The sequence below is a fragment of the Calonectris borealis genome, chromosome 10 (genome assembly GCF_964195595.1).
Source record: "Calonectris borealis chromosome 10, bCalBor7.hap1.2, whole genome shotgun sequence".
NCBI lineage: Eukaryota > Metazoa > Chordata > Aves > Procellariiformes > Procellariidae > Calonectris > Calonectris borealis.
The window spans coordinates 9062821-9084774 of NC_134321.1; the positions used below are offsets into that span (position 1 = coordinate 9062821).

At 46.5% G+C, this 21954-nt stretch overlaps 1 protein-coding gene across 9 annotated transcripts in view; it reads left to right on the forward strand.

Moving 5' to 3' along the window:
- CADPS (calcium dependent secretion activator) overlaps positions 1-21954 on the forward strand; it is a 223783-nt gene that overhangs the window by 181064 nt on the left and 20765 nt on the right. For all 9 annotated transcript variants that reach the window (XM_075158710.1, XM_075158712.1, XM_075158703.1 and 6 more), the window contains 6 exons: positions 2620-2775; positions 5545-5692; positions 11190-11264; positions 12340-12423; positions 17361-17393; positions 20490-20597. In XM_075158710.1, coding sequence (XP_075014811.1) covers positions 2620-2775; positions 5545-5692; positions 11190-11264; positions 12340-12423; positions 17361-17393; positions 20490-20597 — 604 coding nt within the window. The remainder of the gene's footprint in view (positions 1-2619; positions 2776-5544; positions 5693-11189; positions 11265-12339; positions 12424-17360; positions 17394-20489; positions 20598-21954) is intronic.

Consider the following 21954-nt stretch of genomic DNA (forward strand, 5'->3'; position numbering starts at 1 on the left):
ATTAAATCTCCCTAGCCATCATTACAGCCTGAATAATGCCACGGCCAACTAAAGAAAGATATTTTCAACATGACCTTTGGCTTATGGCCTGGAAAATTGGGCACAGTGACAAAGCAGTCGATCTGTAGGGGCTTTGTGCTCCCAGGTCCCTATCCGAGCGTCCCAAGGTGCACAGGTGGAGCTCAGGGGGGACACACTACAAATCCTTGGCTGAGCACAGATTAGGCAACGTCTGTTTTTATAGCAGATTTCCCTTAAAAGTCCCAGCCACCAAGCAGTGTGGAGGGTGGTACACAGTGGGCTAAACCCGCATCTCAGCGTTTGAGGTAGCTCATCTCCCGAGATGTCCTAGCACAGGAACTGAGATCTTGCCAGTTCTCCATCCAAATTCCTCGAGGGTTATTTAGGGTTGGCATAGGATGGTTTCAGCCAGCACTACATAGGTGTGTTGCTTTTTTCCTACCTTCTCACTTAAAAGGTAGAACTGAAGAAGCCCCCCAAAACTACCCCCATTACTGTTACTGAAACACCCTTGATTACATCTACACCTGGAGTCCACCAGAATGCCTCTGCCATCAGCCTCACGCAGGCCGTATTGCAGAGCAGTGGTAACGAACCAGAAGTAAAACAAACACTGATGTTTGATTTTTTTAATAGATTTTAAAAACTTTTTAAATATTAGCACGGTCGTTTATGTTTCAAAGCTATACAACTCATATTCATGCTAAGATAGCTATATTAAAGGCTAGCTTAGGCAGTTGTCTGTAAAGAGTACTTGAAAGTTTTAATCTTTCTCTGTGCATGCTTTGTGGTATTGCCCTTGAAAAGATAAGAATCATGTCATGACAGAAAATTGGATAATCCCTCTGAAAACGCTTGAGCATCAATGGTATATTGCAAGCTGCCTGCGTGATTAGAGTAATTGCGGTGCTCACAAGCAAAATATTAACTGTGCATCTTGGAAATGAATATAGTATATTGTTTACTTGCATGGGGCCCTAATCAAAAGTGAGAAAAAGACCAAGAATAATACTTTTAAAATTTTGAAACCAAATGGATGTCATAATGCAGCTGTAGTAAATACCAATTATTGTATTTGTATGTATTTAATTATTTAAAACATAAATTCATGCAGTTCCAAAACTGGGTTTAGACTGTTAAAGCTCATTTATACCCAAGCACAGGTTTGATCCAGGCGCAACTAAAAACTGGCGGTAGATGAACACTTGAGACTCTTGTACAAACTGGTCCCCTGGTTAAAGGAAATGCCTGATTCTTTATCTTTTCATCTCCCTGGTTTCCTTTTACTCACCCTTCCCCTCCATCAAGGACATGTTACCTGTTGCTTAGTGTCAGATACGTTTCTCCTACAACCGAGACGATTCATTCTTTATCTCGTTAACTCTGTTAGCACAGGACCCCGCAGGACCCCTCTAGCATGTTGGGACTACGGTTCTCACCTTGCAGTAGCCCTGTATGCATTAGCTCCGATCTCCTCTAGCATTAACTCAATGCAGCTGGCATCTGTCACAATAGAAACACCCTCCCTCATCTGTTTCTATAGATGATGTCAGCACAAGTGGTAATGCATGGTGTGTTAAATATCTTATAAATTACCGTGTTAGCATTAGTGGTATGCGAGGAGGGGGTTGAAACTCTTGAAGCTCCCTTGGTAATTGTTCTGAAAAAAAAGTGAGGGAGGAGAGAGGGAGAGAAAAGGGTTACGGATGCATAAATTTCTCTGCACAAACAGAGTGCAATCCAGTTCTGTATTTTTATTCTGTAAGTGGAGGTTTGAGATATAATTCTACTGTGAAAAGAGCCGATGTAGCTACACACTGCAGGACCAAAGACTTCCATCTGGGCAGGGGTGTGGGTAAGAGAATATAGGCTTGGGAGATAAATTCAGAGTTTTGTGACAGAGCAAAGATGTTGCAAAATAAATTTAAAAAAAAAATAGAAATTTGTTGTCCTATAGATGCCTTTGCAAGAGGCAGATCTGTGAAAAGGTGCAGCGGTCAATCCTGCCAAAACTCCTGGATATGAGATGTCTAGCGCCCTTAGCTCAATTGACTTACCCCGATTTTTTTTCAGCCCTTCAAGAGATAAAGCGTGTCCTCGCTCACCACTTGTTAGCACTGTCCCTTACCTGGAAACGGGGCCTCACTGGGGGGGACAAAGCAAACTCAAGATATAATTCAGAGGGGGGAGAATTGCATGAAACCCTAAATCTTAATAACTGCATACAGTCTAGTATGGCAGTTATTATTGATCGAGGATTTTCTACCACAATTTCTGGCCTTAATTCTTAATAATCACATACGTTAATGTGGTTATTAACTAAGGCTGATTTTTACCATACGCACATTCTTCCTGTTAATATGTGTAACTCATAATGTTGTCTTACTCATCTGGTCTGGAAAGTTTTGTGGGTGATGACAGCAAGGTAGATTAGGCAACTGTATGGTAAAACTCAAAATCCTGATGGTGGAGATTGCCAGCGTTGTCCTGTGTATGAAACTACTGTCTGCTCTACACTTGTTGCAGGAATGGTCTCCACATCAGGTTACAAAGAGCCTGATGCCACTTATGACTTTTGTTCTCGTTTTGCCCTGCCAGCAATGGATCAGGCACCTCGGAAGATCTGTTCTGGAAACTTGATGCCCTACAGACCTTCATTCGGGATTTGCACTGGCCTGAGGAGGAGTTTGGAAAACACTTAGAGCAACGCTTGAAGCTTATGGCGAGTGACATGATTGAGTCCTGCGTGAAAAGGTACGTGCCCACGAGCCAACTAGTCATGTTTCTCAAAGGAGCTCACAGGATACAATGGTTTTTTCTGTCTTATTATCAATGAAGCTTCACTTCAACCACCATTGATGAGTGACCCCAGCTCACCTCTGCCCAGCACAGGCATGGTGGAAAGCCATTGCTGTGAATTGTGGACTCTCCTAAGCAAGCGCTTCTCCATTGAGACTCTGGAGAGTGCATATTCACAATAAGGCAATAAGTCACCCATTATTTCAAGCTTTATGAGATATTACTTATTTTCGGTGCCGCACGTGAGGTCAAGTCTTGACGTGAATGCAGTTTGCTGTTGGCGGGGTTGAGTGCTGAAGGCATAGCCCTAAGTAAGATCCCAGCATCCACCTAAAAAACACAGATCCATGAAAAAACAAGCAAAAAAGTGATCCCAGAAAGGGGATATTGTGTAGCTTGGTACACAGGCTTCACACCTGCCGTCAAGTGAGAAAAGCTGTTGTATCATCAGCCACATTATAGGATACTCACCTGCAGATCTTCCAAAACAGAGAGGTTTCCTTAAACAACTTTTAAACATACAGGCAGCTGTCATTTTGAAAACAAAACGCTAAGGTTAAATTTCCAACCTTTCCACAGTAATTTATGTCTATTTGGCACCAGAGGTGATGAGGCAGGAGGAAGAAATGAACTTTGCATTTCATTGTGCAGAAATTAATAGACAAAGAAATCAAAGGAAAAATGGGTGCCAAATACTGCTGGTAGATGCTAATATTAGCTGCAATGTGTGACGTGGCTGTTCTGTACCACAGTTGCCTGGCCATTCTGCAGGTGCGAGCATGGCATTTATTGTTCGCGTGTTCCTCGCGGTCTGGATATGCAACATCACCGTAGGAGAAGGCACGTTTGGTCCCCAAGATGTAGGCTCGCCCGTTGGAGGGCAGACAGCTCAAGGCTTGCTCTGGAATAAAACCCAGTACATTTTAAGTGCAATGAGATGGTTGATATGTCTTTGGCATTGAGCAAGTCCCCTTTTATTGCAGCAGCTCGTCTTTGGTCCTTTGGCTGGCACGAACACTGAGCTTCAGTTGTCCTCCAGTTGTCAGACCATCCTTTAGGAGCAAATCCAGCGCCGGAGCTCTGCTCTCTGCTCTGCCCCCAGCACCACCAGCAAAACACTTATTTTCTCTTTTTTTTTTTTTTTAAATTGGAACCAAGGCACCTTTGCTACACCTGCAGTGCACTTATAGCTGCGATAATCTGTAGAAATCAGACCAGGTTAGCTCAGCTGAGAAAAATAAGCAAGTTTCCAGGTACATCTGAGGAAGGGCTTGTGTGCCTGAAAGCCAGCATTTTTTTCCCAACTGCTTCAACCTTTCTACAAATATGTTGCCCCTCTGTAAAAACCTGGCCCAGCCTGTAATGGTATGACTATATATAATGGTTCTGAGCATAAGTAAGTAGCAACATGCTCATCTCTGCGAGGAGATGGAAAATCCCAGTCACTTTGGGTCCTTTCAGTAATTATCAAGATTCTAGTCCCCGAGTCCAGGCTAAATCTGGCACTGGTAATTAAATCAGTTCAAATGCCACTGCTGATGTAAACCAATATGCTGCCTTCCCTATTTATATCACCTGCAAACAGGGCCTGGCTAAGGTTTCTTTAGCAATTTCAGTTTGACACAACATTTTTCTTCGCGTCTGTCTCTGAACTGTTGAATACCATGGAGGAGCCACCCCGCCTTCCGCACTTGGTTGTATTTCGGTGCTGTCAGGAAAGCAGCCCTTGCAAGGAAGGCCTGGTTCGCTAATAAATCCGGGCAGGAGGACCTATGTACCAGCTCAGATCTCATCCCAAGAACAGGAGTTTCACATTTGTAAATGAGTTTTCATTTGCATAACCCTTGGGGGATCTTTCAAGATCAGAGTTATTCCTGAGCTGCAGCTGATATTATTTGTTATTTCTAAATTGAAGCTCCTATGTTAATTTGTTGGCAGATTCTGTCTGATGTGATAATTGTTCTGTGTTAGGTTAGATTAGTGAAGTACCTCAGGAATCTGCAGAGGGGCTCCAAAGAAAGGCAAGGCAATGCCCACCGTACTGCAGAGTATTCCCCATGTTAGAGTCACAGATGCCTTCGTATTTTAAAATACGACATGGGATCAAATCCTGTAGTCTTTGGCCCAACAAAGCTGTTGGTGTAACACGTGCACTGTGCCCATGCGCATTTTGCAGATGTGTTCTGGTGAGTATGTATGCTTCGGGGAAGCTACTTCTATGAACTTATGAGACAATTAGGAACTTTCAGCAAGCAAATAAAATCATGTAGACTGCATGCAATGATCTGGCAATGTCCTTTCAGTCAAGCGATGATCGAGCTTCTGTTATTTGTAGTTGATACCATGGAGCAATAGGAGCTTCCTTTAATGCGTCAGGCTTGCTATTTGTCTGTGGTTATAAATCAGCTAATGCAACCAAATTATAGGTGTACATTGACACTGCTGTTTGTAACATCATCACACTGTTTATCAAGCATGAGAAAGTCATAGTTTCCCTGAAACCGTTGCACACTTTATAAATAGTGTGTATTCTGGAAAGTGGGTTTCTTTTTGAACTGGAAAATCGTTTTCAGTAAAAGCACATTTGTAACGATTGCACTATAACACTCCCAGCAGCATTCAGCTTTCTGGTTTGTTGAGCTCTTCGCAGTATTGTTTCACATTATTATTAGCTTCAGGATGTTAAAAAGCAACTGAAACGTCTCTTTCTCTTTTCCTTAACAGAACCAGGATTGCATTTGAAGTAAAGCTGCAGAAAACCAGCCGATCGACAGATTTCCGAGTCCCTCAATCAATATGCACCATGTTTAATGTCATGGTGGATGCCAAAGCTCAGTCAACAAAGCTTTGCAGTATGGAAATGGGCCAAGAGGTAAAAATGCAGGTTCTTCCCTTCACAGCTTTTAAAGGCAATGTCATGAAATTTCCTATCTCCTGTTGTGCTAGTTTCAGAGGCGTTACATCAGTTGTGGATTTAGCCTTCCACATAGAGTGTGTGGATGAATATGCAGGGGGTTGCTCTCAAATAAATCTAATGAATATAAACATTCAGTATCCCCGTCACTTAGGAGTGGCTTTTTGCAAGCTCTGTGGTGTGCATAAGGTTGCTTGATGCATGATGACCGTATATATTGAGTCATTAACTGCACCTTGGAGCCAGGTGTCGGCAACACACTTTCTGGGTATGACTATTTCCTGTAGACAAACATAAGGAAAACAGAAGTGTCGAGTTGTGGCTGTGATGCTTGTAAGGAAGAAAAAAGCAAAAACCAAAACACCAAAATAGAAACTTCCAAAAGCAGATTGAAATTCCAGCTGCTGTGACTTCCTTGAGTACTGGCTATAATCAGCAAGTTTGGTGATCCTGGATTTCCAGGTTCTTAATGACTCAAGTTGCCAAACAGCAAACCTGTTTTAATTAATTGCTGCTATAGTTTTTCTTCTGAAGCCATAGTTGCAGGTTGAACTTTCTGTGAATTGATCTATGAATTAGAAAGACATGGTAAATTGGACTAGATTAAATGCATAATAATGATCATTTTGCTACAGTGGCTTCAAGCCAAATTAAATATTCCTATACCAGTCTAGAATAAATTCACTAATACCGTTTGGCTGTCCTATCCTGCTGCTTGTCAGCATTTCCTAGATAAGCCCTTTCACTACAACTTTCCATGGTCAGATTTTGCAGTGAATCATTGCAAATTGTTTTTTTCTTTTTTTCCAGTTGTTTACTTCACCCTGTTCCTCTGAGAGGACTTGCTCCAAAGGCCACTGGGTGCAGCAGGGATCCTTGCCCTGATGTCAGTGGTGTTTGGATCAGACCCAGCTGTTCATATTCATCCCCATTTATCTCCCCAAATCCCTCAGCCCGCAGCTGCTGCAACATCTGCCCTGGCAGTGCCTCGTCAGCCAGGAAGGGCCATGGTTGCGATGCTCCCCACTGCAATTCAGGACGAAGCCCTTGTGCATTATACTAGCACAATCCCTGGGGACAGGGACATTTTGGAGATCAAGCAGACTCCGATATCATGACAGAGCAAGCTCATTGCATTCATAAAATTGTCAGGTTAAGTATTCAGACGGCACAAGACTGATAACATCAGCTGCGTCTGGATATAGCGTGACCAGGCACTCGCTGCATCTTTTCATGCTCACCTGTGATGCTCGGTGCTTGCCACAGTTTCCTCCAAATTTTCAGCATCAGTCGCATTGCACATTCAGCCTGAGTCAAACTGCAAGCGAGAGGGGAGCGGGCGGCAGCGCGGTTGTTCCTCCGGTGTTCTCAGCTGCAGCGGGGATTAGCTCTGCAAATCTGCCTGTGCCGCTTCAAGAAGGTGTTTGGTACGGCAGCTCGGAGCCAGCCTAACTCCTGGGGCAAGCAGCACTTGCTGGGGCATGGGGTTTTTAACAGATAGCTGAACTAATAGACCTGTAAAGCAGATGTAAATTATCGGTGCATAAGTTACCGTTTAGGGCTGCAGAATTTTATACACCCTCCCTTTTTTTTTTCTTTCTTTTAATGAGTGTTCCTACCTCCCCCTCCGTTCATGCCACTCCATATTTCAGCTACCTCCATCTCCTCTTCTTGAGGCTGTGTAAAGCTTGTGCTGAGATGGTCATGCTGGGGGGGGGGGTAAAAGTTAAGATATAGATTTGTCATTACAGCCCATGAGGGGAGGACAAAATGCCACACCCCCCCACTTCCAGTCCCTGGTGGAAATGATGAGGCAGTCAGATAGACAGCAGAGGGGTGAGAAACTGGGTTTTGAGCCTGTGTCTTCCGAATTCGGGGAGCTGGGTCTGCGCATCGTTGAGTCCCTCTGTCCCCCGTCCCCGGTGCGTGGCCGCCTGCAGCCCCGCCGGGGAGGGAGGGACGGGGAGGGAGGGACGGACGCTCCTCGCTGATGGGACCCTCCCTCAGTGCCGCAGCCGCCGCCTGGCTCCTAAAATACGTGGTCCCTTCGCAGACAGTTCAAAAGCAGCAAAAAGGCCTCAAATTGCCCACCGTGGTGCTCGGGCAGGGGCGTTTGCCCAGACCTAGCTGGAGAAGACACTTTGGTTAGAAACAAACCGCGGACCTTTCTGACGGTCCAAGCCGTACGTGAGCAGAGTCTCTCGACACGTTACTTGACCTGGCTCCTGCGGTTCCCCTCCCGCCCCAAGGCCTTCCCTTTAAGACTACCTTCAGTTACTCTCACTTGAACAGATACTTGAAGGCATTTTGCGAGCATTACCCTGTGAAACAAACACCCCTCATTTCATTTCCATTTCCTTGTCTCTAAAGGCAGCTGTTAAAACATTTGGTAAACATACTTTACCATCTTAAATATTTATTTTTCCTCTGAATTTTTAATACATCTAAGGGGATAAATGTATGTATTAAATGTTTCTCAGTTGGTCTAGTATGTTTCTATTTAATATCGAAGGTCAGATGGTCCTTAGAGAAATACAACGTACACACAATCTGTTACATGACAAGGCAAGATACTCATCACATAAAGTCAAGTTGAATCATTGTAGTGCACTGATTATGGATTGTAATAATTGAGCTAATAGAAAGCTGTGATGAACTCGATCGAAAGCGGGGGCTACGCTGGGTAAAGCAAACCAGTTATGCGATTTTTAACCTTGGGAGTTTTCATAAGAAAAGTAGAAGGAGCTGTTGGAAATGCTGGTTTACGAGCCAGGCATCTGTGAAAGCAGCACCAGGCAGTCATTTTCCAAACCGCCGCCTTCTCCGGCCCCGTCCTGGCCGGGGCTTGTCTTCCCAAGGTGGAGCTGGGGCTGCAGCGCTGGGTGCACATCGCTGCGGCTGCCCGGGGCAGGACCCGCAGCCTCGCGGGCCCTATTCTGCACAGTCGCTGGCACCAGGTCTGAGTCTGCCCCAGGGATTGCGGCCGCAATGGGAACAAGCGCTCGGAGTCCTACCAGCACCGCCTTGGTGCGTGCACAGGGTCCTCTCCTGCTCTCAGAGCTGCGGTTTTATTCCATCAGGGCTCTTACTTGCTTTTTAAACAAGCTTTGAATTGAAAATGTATTGGTCAGTGCATTTCACGGTGTATTGTTTTGCACGTAGCTAGCCATTTTTGAGTTGAAACTCCTGATTTACCCAATGAAAGCCGTTAGCTAAATCCCTGGTTGTGAGATCTTCCACGCACACAGAAAACGCAGCAGCAGCAGGAAACATCATGGGGAAGACACCCCCAATATATGGACAATCCCTTCTTCATCTCCCTCAGGAGGTCCTGGCTGTGCATGCCAAGGACGTCAGCAGCTCCCACCCGAACCCAGCTGTGACAGGTCCCCGTCACCCCGCAGCTGCATCTCCAGCTGTGCTGGGAAGGGCCAGGTCCATCCTGGCAGCTGATAAGGGCTAGCTCTGCGTTAAACAGGGGAATCATAACTATGATCCCTATACGGGACTCGTGTACGTCTTGACCCGCAAAGCAGGACACGGAAATGGGAACTGCAAATGCAAATATCCCTTGCTTGTAGGTGGATGTTTTTTCCTCTGAGTGGGCCCGGCAGATCGCAGCCTGTGGCATGGGGGTGCCAGCCTGTCCTCCTGCATGGGTGAGGCTCTCAGTGGCCCCAGCCAGGTCTTCGGCCACGGTGTGCTGTGCCATGTGCCCCCGCCCCGCCCTGCCCCGCCCTGCCCCGCCCTGCCCGCCCTGCCCTGCAGCGGGGCTCGCCCTTCGGGTACCTCCTGGTGAAGGGTGTGCAGCTGCCCCCATGCTGAAATAAAGCCATAAGAGACTGTCAGCACTTAGGTACGATCCCGTCCCTTCCCCCGTTTTGCTGCCTGCAAATACTACAGGTAGCGATCGCTGATATTTCAGTGAAAGGAGGTTTTGATCACGTTTCATTTTCCGTTGCTTATTGTTTCTGTGCATGATGCTGCTGTTCTCATATGTCCCTTTTTTTAAAGATTTTGCTTTATTTGTTTATCTTCATATGTTCTTTTTCCTGTCTTTTGCACTTTCCTCTTTATTTCTGTCCCCAATCATCTGCAAAGTTTGCTAAAGAGTGGGTAAGTGTGTCCTACTTTTATTTTCTTTTTTCCGAATTCTTGTATTAATATGTTACTGTCATAGAAAAAAATCCCCAGACTGTAGAGCAGTTCAGAGACTACCGATCAGACACTGAGACCAGCATCTAGCATTTGTAAAGCCCTTGCAGTCTTCCTTCCCAAAGTCTGATTAGTATTTAAAGCAGATTTGTCTCTTTCAATGTGATTTGATGTTAACATTTTAAAACAATATTAATGCCAAGTGGTAATGAATATAGTGACTAGCACCAGTGCTTGAAATGTTTGACTGAAAAATCAAATGTTTTGTGTTGGAAAGCAGTCATAATCAGTATTTTCTCAGTCCATTGAAAATAAGAATATACTGTATGTTTTCACTAATTAAATCTTGTATTGGAAACAGGTCTTTTCTAAATTAGTAGAAGACTGTATTTTAGTACCTATTCTAGCCATATTGCAGCTGATTGCATCAGAGCTCCCAAGCAAAGCAAGGTTTGGCATGTGCAGAAATTGGGTTGAAGACTCGGAAACGCTGATGCTGCAGGCGCTGGCGTTGGTCAGCCGGTTCCGAGCTCGTGCCGCGGGATCTGCTCACAGCCAGGGCTCGGGGCTGCACTGCCTGCTGGCTTTTGCATGGGACAAAAAGGCTCATCTTGGTTTGTTGGGGGGTTTTAAATCTATCTTATTAGTCACTGAGCAAAGCGTTTAAACGAGTGCTTAATTTGAACCATGTGCCTGCTGAAGCCAGCGTGTAACATGCGTTCGCGTGCTTTGCTGCAGTAGGTGGGAAGTGCACAGCATCGGCTCCGGTGGTTCACCCCACTGCAGCCGCCCCGGGTGCAGCAGCTCCTCCCCACTCCGCTTCCGAGGGCTGCGTGGTTTGCGGTGCCCTCGGCCAGGGCTGCCCCTTTCCCTCCGGCGGCAGGCGTATCTCATTGCCAGGTGTGATTCATGTGAAAAATGAACGGGATAGCGCCCGCGGAACTGAAGCAGAAGGACTTCAGGGTCTCTAGCAGCACTGCGTGCTGGTGCTCTCGGGCATGGCGAAGCCTCCCCTCCGAGGGCAGCCTGTGGCTCCCGGAGCTGCGGGCACACAGAAGAGGGCAGGGTTTGCCCATGCTTCACAAACTGATATAAGATTCTCCTGAATTCAAGGTCTCTCCTGTAAGTGTAAGTAATCGCTGGCCACTATAGTGGAGCACAGGGTAATAAGCTGCATAATTCTTTGGTTTAATACTACTGCATATTGTGGTTTACCGAGGGAAGAGGCTGACAACCATAGAGCTCTTGCCTGTGATCAATGCTAATATTTTCCTCCCCCTCTCCTTTTATTTTTCTTTAGCACCAGTACCATTCAAAAATAGATGAACTAATTGAGGAAACCGTCAAAGAAATGATAACACTCCTAGTGGCAAAGGTAACCTTTGGCTTCAGGTGAAGTGATTCACTGTTAACATTGCGTTTTTAATATGTGTGTTTCCATTAAAATGTGACACATTAAGATGTTGAATTGGCTTCTTGTTTCTCACAGGCAAGATCATACATCTCCCAGTCCTTTCATGGTGACTCTTTGATGATTAGGAACTGCGTGAGATGTAATATGCTGCTAGCAGGATTGCCATACTGGGCAAGAAGTGGTTTTAAGGACTGGGTGTTACGTTAATGGGGTAACACCCCGTGGTCAGCATCACCCCACGGCACTGAGGGTAGCTGCAGTCAGGGGGTGGCACTGCTAAACGCTGCTGCGTAGATGTTGGGGTGGCACGCAGAGGTGGTCACTACGCCTACCGCATGAGGTTGTGCGGACAAAATAACTCGTCTTGTGCAAGATCGCCATATGCTCGTCTAACAAATTAATTTAGAGGTGACAGTAGTGGGAAATACATTCCAAAATGTCAGGTTTAATTGTTTGGAAATTGTTTTTCATCCGAGTTGGCTCCTCTAGCTCAGCTGCCAGCATTTCCCTTGGGTTGTTGTATAGGTCTGGTGTGCTGCACTAAGACAGAGGGGAATTGGTACGTAGGGAGAAAGATGGTGGGGTGTGTTTTCCTCTAGTTTCAAACTTTCTGAGAACAAGTCATCCCTATTATACAGTGGAGACCTTTAAACATAATCCGCCAACATATGCCAGTTAGATTCTTCTGCAAGAATACCCAGCTAGCTGCGTGCTTGACACTGCGTACTGGGAGCCAGAACCACCGGCTTCCCCGTCCGGAGAGGCTGTGCTGGCTTCCCCGTGCGCTGCACCCACCTCCTGTCCCCAGCGTCACCCATGACACCGAGGGGTGATTCCCATCCAGCGAGAGGTGGACCATGTAGCCCCCGAAAGGCAACGCTCCTTTCTCCCCCCTCCCCGGCCCGCTGTGCTCGGGGACAGGTTGTCCGTTCCTTTGGCAATGCTGAGAGCTCCACTGGCTTCTTTGAAGCTGATGCTGATTTTTACGCCCTTGTTCAATTATTAAAAATAATTGCAGTATTTTTTGTCTTCGTAGTTTGTCACCATTTTGGAAGGAGTCTTGGCCAAACTGTCTAGATACGATGAAGGAACTTTGTTTTCTTCTTTCCTGTCATTTACTGTAAGTACAGACAGTATTTTCCTTTCTTCTTTTCTTTTTTTTTTCCCTGAGTTGTAATCTCCTGCTCTCCCAGGACTAGATCAGCTATGTAATAATTCTGCCATTCTGTGTTGTTTGAACACTGTAACCCCCACATGAATAGACAAACAACCTGCATGCAGATACACAGTACTTAAACACCCAAGATGCATAGGCCATTGTATTGTAGCACAGAGTAAAGCCATTCCAGTCGTCATTCAGGTTGGTGGAGTTTATTCTGTTGAGGTTGCATGTGAAGCTCAAAAAAATCATTGCACTGTACATGCAATATCCCTGAGTAAAGAAATTGCTTCTTCTCCACCTTGCATGACGGGTGTGTTCCTTTCATTCTTCTGGCCATAACAGTGACCATCTTAAGTAGTAAAAAACAAAACAAGGGAGATCTAGGGAGTGCCTTTGTGTTTCTAAAAGAGAACAAGGTAGAGGGAAATACCATGAGGTTATGCAGCACAAGGTGCCTCTCATGCCACGTTTCTCCCTAACATTGCAGAACCAATCCACAGCTCGTCACATTACGTATTTCCTAGAAAGGTACAGGACGAGAACCATATCTGTGCAAAACTGGCCTCAGAATCCACAAGGTTTTAGCAATCTGAGCTGTATTCCAGAAAAGTGTTGTGACAGCTTCTTAGGACAAACACATAGCAGCTGATTTCCAAAGGTCTTCTGAAAATGCATGCCAGAAAGTTTACAAGAGCATCTGTTTGCAAGCGTGGTTTCTCTTAGCTCAGCTCACAGACAGGTGTGCACCCAAATGCATGCGTCTGGGCTTGCTTGGAAAGTTGCATTAACATTTTCACCCACCGGCCCCGCTGCCCGCATGCGCAGCCTCTCCTGCGCTCACTTGTTCACGGAGACTGGGCAGGAGGCAGAAGGCACTGCTCTGCAAACTGGGAAGGCTTTCCAAAATCTCTCTCAGGAGTTGTTTTAGCTGCTCTGTTGTTTGCTACTCTTGGGTCCTTTTTGCTGAGTTTGAGGAAGTTTCATAGGATCCGTTTGGATCCGGGGATGGTAGGAATGGATGTAGGAAAGCTCACCAACTGAGGCAAGAAACTCGGCTCACAGGCAGCTGTGTGCACACACAGGCTGGCAGGTTACCTAAACTGCCACGGGCTTCAAACTAAGCGTCACAGCTTTCAGGTGTGCTGGAGGCACTTTGTTTTTTGGAGAAGGGAGGGTGTCCCGCTCACTGCCCCCTGAGCAGTGCAGCTCATCTCCCAGGATAACCCCTGCACGGTTACAGCCCCGCGCCGTGCTCGCCCTGCTCGGCGGGACGCAGGGGATGGCGTGGGGTGGATACCTCCCTTCATTCCAGTGCTGCTGAGGGTTAGGAGATGCTCGCGTGCCAGCAGCAGAGGATGTGGAGGCGGCAGCTTTTCAGGCATCGGAAGTACCAGCATCAGCCCGGGTAGACGGTGTAACGTGCAGCCCTTCCTTCTCCGTGAATCCAAGCTGTTCCTCGGTCGATGCTGCGCTGCACCCACCACATCCTACTGTTTACGCTGCCGAGCGGTGCTCCCTTCGATTGCTGAGCGAACCCCCCGGCCGCCCTCGGGCTCTCAGTGCCCGTGAGGAGGCAGGACGTAGGTGCTTGGGGGTCAAGCAACCTCACTCTGCTGCTCCTCCGACACTTACTGACAATTAACTGCCCCAGCAGCAGCAAAACGGTCTGTCCTGCTCCGACGGCCCCACAGCCTTTGAGCCCAGCTCCACAGCTTCAGTTTCCTGCGTTTCCAGCCAGGAAGGGGTGTGCATCCAAATAGTTACTGTGCCTGCTGTGTGCACGTCCCCAGGGAGGTGCTGAGCCCTTGCCCCCGGCAAGGAGGTTGAGCGCACTGCGGAGGAGCAGGATTGCTCCTTTCTGGGCAAGGGATGTTTCTCGCTTTGGCCAGCTCGCTTACTGGGAGCCACTGGGCAGCACCAGCCAGAAGAGAAGGCTGAGGAACAGCCCCGACCCCTTTGGCAGTGGGCTTAGAAAGTCTCCCTTCCCTGCAGTAGTAATGGGATTTGCTGTGTTTAGTCTTTGGAATGATAAATAGAGAAACTCTCTCTTGTTACAGCATGCTTGCACCACCTCCCACGTTTTCTCTGTCTGAACAAATACAACAAAGTGTGGTGGTCCAAGCCGCTGAGCTCTCGAAAGCATTAGTCTCCCACCCCCTTCCACCGACTTCTTTCATCGCGTGTTTTCCAGGCGCTCTGCAAGTGACATGTAATCGGGGGTCTTGTGACAGACAGTTTTATCACCTAGTAGGATATCCTCATTTCCAATTCTTGCCTCGAAATTCGAGATAAAATTAATGCATCTGTTGTCCTAATAAATTCTCACTAGCCACTTCTTCTTGCAGAGCACTTTGGGAGGAAAATACACTTCTAAATTTGGCCAGACTTTTTTTTTTTCCCCCTGTTTGTTGCTACATTTAAGTGCATCTCGGCGGCAGCAGCCCAGGCCCTGGCTGGGCGTCTGCATGTGCAGATCCACTGAGTCACAGGAATGACAGCTGCTAAAGTTCCCTTTAATCTGAATGGCCTCTGTAGGCAGAGAATTACACCTACGGTAATTAAAACTAAAGCCTGCATATTACCCGAGGGAGACAGAAGTAAAAGATCTTATTTTTGTTCTGCACAAAATTTGTATGGTAAACTGAGACGTTGCATGGCAAAGTCTCATACTTTGTGAAAAACGGCAGCCTAGCAAAAATCACACAACATCCGGCAGTTTGGAAATTTCACTAAATGTAGCCAAATCTGAGTTTCAAGAAAAACAAGTAATTATTCTGATTAAAGGGGAGTGGGCAGGAGAAGCAGCTCAGTTTTTTTGTGGGTGGAGGGGGGAGATCGCAGGAAGCCGACTGAGTTATTCTTGTCGCCTCTTGGCTTTGGGGAAGAAGGCAGCTTGAGACAGTGGCGCTAAGCTGGACCTAAGAGTGCTAAATCCACGCTCAGATTGCAGGTTTCCTGGGGTGCCGCTGCATTACTTCATGCCCTGTGTGATGTTGGAAGGTACAGGTGCATGGCATGGTGCAGCCCTGAGCGTGGACCCCCTCTTCAATTCTGCGGGCTGTTGAGCCGCATCATTTTCCGAGCTTTCCTCCTGGTTGTTTAGCTTTGCTGCTCAGAAAAAGAGCTCGTTTGGAGCTAGCTCGGGCAGCCCTGCCTGCTCCACGCCGGCGTGGGTGTGCCGTGACTGCCTGCTCCTCTGGAGCTGCAGCCGTTGGCCGGGCTCCAGCTGCCTTCACGCATGGAGCCTGGGGCTCCTCCGCTCCCGTTCGGCAGGAGCAAGGGATAGCGCTTCGCTACCTCCCAAGAAAGTTGTGAGGATAAATGCAGTGAAAGAGCGAGGTGTCCAGAGAGCCAGCTGGGAACGGGGATACCTGGAGGAGAGACGAGCGTTTGCTCTTCGCTGGGAGCGAGGACTTGGCGCTGATTTTGCTACCTCCTTTGTAAACTCATGTGCTGGGACGTGCCCCGTCCCCCTCCATCCCCTCGGAGAGCCAGACCCTGGGTCGCATTGGGGCGGCAGGCGCTCAGCACCCTCCCCCTGCCCTTCTCTCTGTTCTTGCCCCCCGGCTCGGCAGCCCGGGCGCTGCCAATACTTGCAGCGTTCACCTCGGCAATTACCACCAGTCTGGTCTTTTGTATCGCCTCATTGTGCTTAATTATGCACCCCCCACACACACCATATGAGTGCTTCCACCCACTCTCACATTCTGTCTCACACATACATTCATTCTCTCATTCGGGACACATAATTTATTCATCCCAAGATGCAACTGTGTGCGTGTTATATTTAGGCTGTTTTAATGGTAGCTTTAGAAATATTTAAAAGCAGGTGAGCTTTTACACCCAAACAAAGATGGCCGGCAACGCTTACCCTAATTAAAAGCAGAAGCGTTGTGGAAAATCCCAGCCGTACTCTTTCTAGACACGGTGCCTTATGCTACAGTGGGAAAAAGGTCTCTCTGGCCAGCTGGGCACTGCCTAGTTGGAAAAGTTGGCCCTGACATTGGGGACCACCCCGCTTCCCATGCCAGGCGATGTGCACCCTGCTGCGTGGCAAACCGGAGACAAAGTAAATTTGGGGTCTTGCAGCCCCCACCGGCTTGTGAGGACACCGCAGAGTGCAGCGTCTGCCGTCTGATACCCTCCCTCAAATAATATCTTTTAAAAGGGGGGAAAAATCATAGGAAACTCTAATGTAGCTGTTCATAGTCTCGGAAGCAGAACATCTTTGGGGCACTTCTCTGTGGCATGGGGTGAGCACGCTGCCCCAACATGGTCTGTGAGCTCCTGCCAGCGTCAGGGCCAGCAAAAAAAGGGAAAAATAATATCCCAGGCTGCAGCCTGCAAAGCCGGGGGAAGCACGCCGCGTGCGGGACTATGGGCAGGGGGCAAAATTAAGGTCCTCTGGGCGCTTTGTGGTGGCCACCCTGGTGCAGGTGCCTGCCAGCCCCGCCGTGCTGGTGTGCCCACGCTGCCAGGGGCTCCCACGGTCCCTGGGATGCGGGTCCCGACGGGAGAGACATGCGCTGCCTTTGGAGACACGTGGCATCGGGCGGAGAACGAGGCCTCCAAAGAAAATAACGATGTCTACCTACGAACCCCGTCTTCCCCCGCTCGCTGAAGTAGAAGAGGGAGAAGCACAACTCCCACACTATCATCTGTTGCTATTAGAGCTTTAGCAGCAGTAAAGTTACCTCTCCAAAACAACAACAACAAAAATACCGCCTTTGCCTATTCTTTTAGACAGGAAACGTACTTTTTCTCACCCTTTTTCCCCCACTCAGCATTATGTTGTCCCAAGTCTTGGCTGGAGAAGCTCTTACAGGTGTTTAAAGAAAAAGGAAAGACCTGAAAACGTACTGATGGTGTAAACTCTCTTCTTGTTCCTTTTACAGGTGAAGGCTGCTTCCAAATACGTGGATGTACCCGTAAGCACAATTTAAACAACTTCTGTCATTTTAATTTGCATCGTGCTCTGGTTTATGGCATGTGTAGCAACCCACGTTATGCATTAACAGCCAAGATTGAAGCATGGGCCTTCACACTTCTAACATTTGAACTGGAAAGAATATCTCCATGACGTTAATAATGAGCAGTTACCCTCTCATGGAGACCTACGAGGCTGTTTAGGCAATAATTTGCAGATGGTGTCAAAAAGGTACCATATTTATGCAATTGGCTTGAATCATATTTAAAAAAAATGGGAGCAGTGCATTCTGTTAATTCTTCATTTGGACTTGTACAAATACAGTATAATTTCCAAACAAAAAGGTCCAGACATGTTAGAACTGAGCCAACACACATCTAACACATTAGCTAATCTATTTTATTTTTGTTCTTCTAATTGTTGGTTTATTTTACTCTTTCGGAAAATGACTTTTTTATTACTTTGGGGAAATGGTGATGAGCTAGCAACATGTGTTTGGGAAATTGTTAATGAAAATAATTTTTTCCATTTTTCTGTAATTGGTATAGGAAAACTGTACATCGTCTCCTCTAATTAGACCTTGATTCATAAGGAAAAGAGCCCTTAACGTTCTTAGACAGAGCACTTAACTTGCCAGAAATTTACATTTAAATTGAGTTGAAGTGTAATATATGAATGTTGGCTGGAATAAGGGGTTACTGTAACATTTACAGGCAGAAAAATCCTGAGCAATTACAAATGAAAAAAGAGCAGATCTTAATATACCACACCAGTTCCTGCATCCAGTTAAACTGGGCAGTGTAAATCAAGAATAACTCAGCTGAGTTTGATGACCTGTATGTATAATGTATATATGTACATTTAATGCGGACGCAGTTGCTCTGCCTGCTCTCACACAACAACAACATAAATTTATCAGACATCTTGGACCACATCCTCTGCGTTCGGTGTTTCCATCCCTTTCGCCCAAAAGAAACCTTTCCTACCAGATTGCCGTATCTTTAGCCCAGCATGAGGAGGACGAACTCTTGAACAGTAAGAGATCTTGCTTGGTTTAAAATACCCAAAGCAGAGATCGGCATCCTGTTGTCTTGGAGTAATGGAGACAAGATATTGAGAGCATTAGAGAGACTCAGAATTCATTTCTAGCCCTAGAAAATGTGGAGATCCTTCAGTTGAAACTCCTAGTCGTTCAAGTGCATCTTAAATATTTAGTCATCAGGGATTTGAGCACAGAACAATTATTTTAAGTAATTTCTAAGGCAAAGCGTGGCGTTCTCTGAGGCCTCTATGTTCCTGGAAAGTAAAGCATCTCTAGGGAAGCAACATCGGTAAAATGCTATATAACCCTTTTAAACTTTTCCAAAAGCATTTTCTCATTGTACCTGGGAGACCCTTGGGAGGTCCTCAGCATTGCGGCCATGCGGGAGGAGCAGGGTCTGCTCCCATCCTCGGAGCCAGTCGGACGCTCTGGTTCTTGCATAAAATAGAGCAGAAATCATTCATCTGGATTATTTTTTGGTTGTTTCCCCACCTTCCCCTGGAAATGAAGCCACATTACAACGGCTTCTTTGACAGCCCCAAAATTTTCGGTGAAATCAACCACCAGCCCCACACAGCTCCCAGACCTTTGCGGGAGGATGCCCCATGGTCCGTGAGCCGCTGACTTCCCCGGGGAAGGAGAAAGAAAAACCTGTTTGGTTAGAGGCTCCTCTTTTAGAGGACAGAGGGGAAATCCTGGTGTTGAACAGAAAACCATCGGTTAAATCTAATTCCGCAGACGCCGTTGCAATTGTCTGGGTACAAACCAATCCATTTAATGCCACCTTGAAATGGGCACGATCGGCGTGCTGAAAATTGCTTGAAAGTGTAACACTTGACTACTGCCACATTTGTGTTGTCCTCATTGTTTTTCAAATTAATACCTTGTCATTGTTGCAGTAGGTGTTAAGAAATGCTACTGGCTTCCCAAGGGCCAAGCACTGGCCCTTTGCTTGATAATTGTTTGCTTTGTATTAAAAAACTCCCTTCCTACTGCTTTCCAAACTGTCCTCATTTTCACCCTGGAAATTACACAGATGTGTTAACTAACTTCAATTTACAGCGGCTGACAATCGTATCTTGCAGAGAAATGATACTCTGTGATCTGAGGTAAATCACAGTAATGGAAACTAATGACACTAGTTATTAACAAACTTACAATGTGCCATGGAAATTTAAGATTTTGTGGCAGCTCTTGTAATGACTCATGTTACAGTATTTTAATGGGTTTCCTTTGAGGTAAGTTTGATTCCAATATATCAAGCAATGTGAACTCAAACAGGATTTTTTTTTAAAGTATTTTCCTTTCCACCTGCCTCAGTTCCCATTTTCTTTAGAGAAATGCTGTTATCCCAAAATCTTGCACGCTTGTAGGTTGCTGTTTAAAATCAGTTAAATTCTGCAGAGAGCCATAGAGATGTGACAGCACGGGGAGGCTTCCTCCAGTTTAGCAGCGGCTTAAACATTCATGTAGACATACATTCCCTGACTTACCATTTACCCAATTTATTCTTAAGAGCAGCACTAAATGTGAGCTAAAGTCAGGGGTCTAAACCGAAAAAGAAAGGTGATTTTGCCATGCCTCCTGCCACGCCAGCTGCTTACTGCACCCGTCCTCACACCATAGAAGAAGCAAGAGCCCAGCTCTACCTTCAGAAACCAGCGGGCTTGCCTAGAGAAGGTGACCAGAAAACAACAAACCCCCAGCCCAGCTTGCTGGTTCACACATTAAGTCGACAGCACCAAGGGTAGCAAAAGAACTTCCCAGCACTGGTATGTTGAGGAAGAGCTTTATTCCTCTGACCGGCTTCGCCCTAGGCGAAAGAGGAGAAAGAGCAAGTGTCTTTGTACGACCTTGTGCGGCACGCAGTATTTGCTGGGCATGGGGCACGAAGCAGCGGCACTCGGTGTCCGTCAGGTAAGGAAAGCACGAACTGCAGGAGGACAGCAGGAGATGGAGGAGGAGGAAGAGCAGGGACGAGGCTACACAGAGGAGCTGCCCCCTGCGCCGCTATTCATGTTTCTCTCTCTCTCTCTTCTTCTCTCCCCCATGCAGAAGCCGGGGATGGATGTTGCTGATGCCTATGTGACATTTGTCCGCCACTCTCAGGATGTCCTACGTGATAAGGTCAATGAGGAGATGTATATAGAAAGGTTATTTGATGTAAGTAAATGCCTTCTCCTCCTTGGACACCAAGCAGGAGAGACCCAAAATGTGACAAAATAAGACAGGAGGATAAGTCACATTTTGAGAAAATTTATTGGTTATAGCTTTAAAAAATAAATAAATCTTTCCTTTCTTTCTGACTAAGGCTCGTATCTGCTCTCTGCCTGCTTTAAATCTCTACTCTAGTCTACTGTGTCTTGGTCTGTCTGTGCGTGGATTTTAAGGGAACAGCATCTTCTCAGAGAGCCCTTACTATGTTTAAGCTTGTGGAAAACCTCTCTGTAACAGAACATCTTGGTCATTGTTCTCACTGTTAAAATTTGAGCCGGGTTTTTGGCAGATGCGTTTGCTAAGGACCATCTCTTCTGCACATTTTGCAATGCGTTTCATTAACAAGCACTCCAAAACTGACAGCAAATTAAGCGTACTAAATTTTAATTTTAAAAGCTAACCAAATGAGAGCTGATTAGGAATGGACTTTCGTATTTCAGGAGGACCATCTCGTGGTGTCTGACACCAAAGGTAAAGTTGAGACGTGGTCTCCTTGATGAAGATGGCATGATAGGAACTGACCCAGATGTTCAGAGCTATTTTTCTGTTGCACAAGATAAATTCATTGGACTGTAAGAGAACAGTGACCTGTGATGCCCATTTGTTTTGGATTTGGATGCATGTTAACCGATATCTCTGTTTCTGTTGCTCTTGTTGCATTATAGCCTTTTTGTCCTCGTAGCTGTTCTATAGCGAAGGTTTTCTGTTGACGGCCAGCCTGTAGTATTAGTGTTTCAGTCTCCTTTAGGGTATTTGTCCATATATCGATTTCTGTTTGAAGCAGCTTCTGTTCCTACTTTCCTTCCTTTCATCTCTCAGCAGTGCCATTTCTCAGTCTCCCGGCTCTGGAACTGTAACAACCTTCCTTGCTTTCTTTACTCGCTCGTTTGCTTCCTCAGTGTGCAGGGAAAGCTGCTTTTTTTCCCAACCAACCTCCTCCTTCACTCGATGCCTCTCTTTCTGCGCATTACCTGTCCCTTAGAAACCTCTTCCTCCTTTACAATTCCCACTCTTTCTTTCCCCCGTACCTTACCGGATTAAAATGGAACTTATCTCTCATGTCAAATGTTTTATCACATTATATCAAGTGGCATGAATTAGAGTCAAATAATCTTACTGTGTACATCTACTAGCATGACCCATATCCACTGAGAATGCCTCATTCATGCACGGAGCGCAGCAGTGCCTCCTCCGGGCGCCGCGCGTCCTCGCTCCGGGGAGAGTTTGCAGCGCAGAGCACCAGACGCAAATCACCCATCAAGCAGGCATGGGGAGAAAAAACAAAACACAAAACAAAAGACTG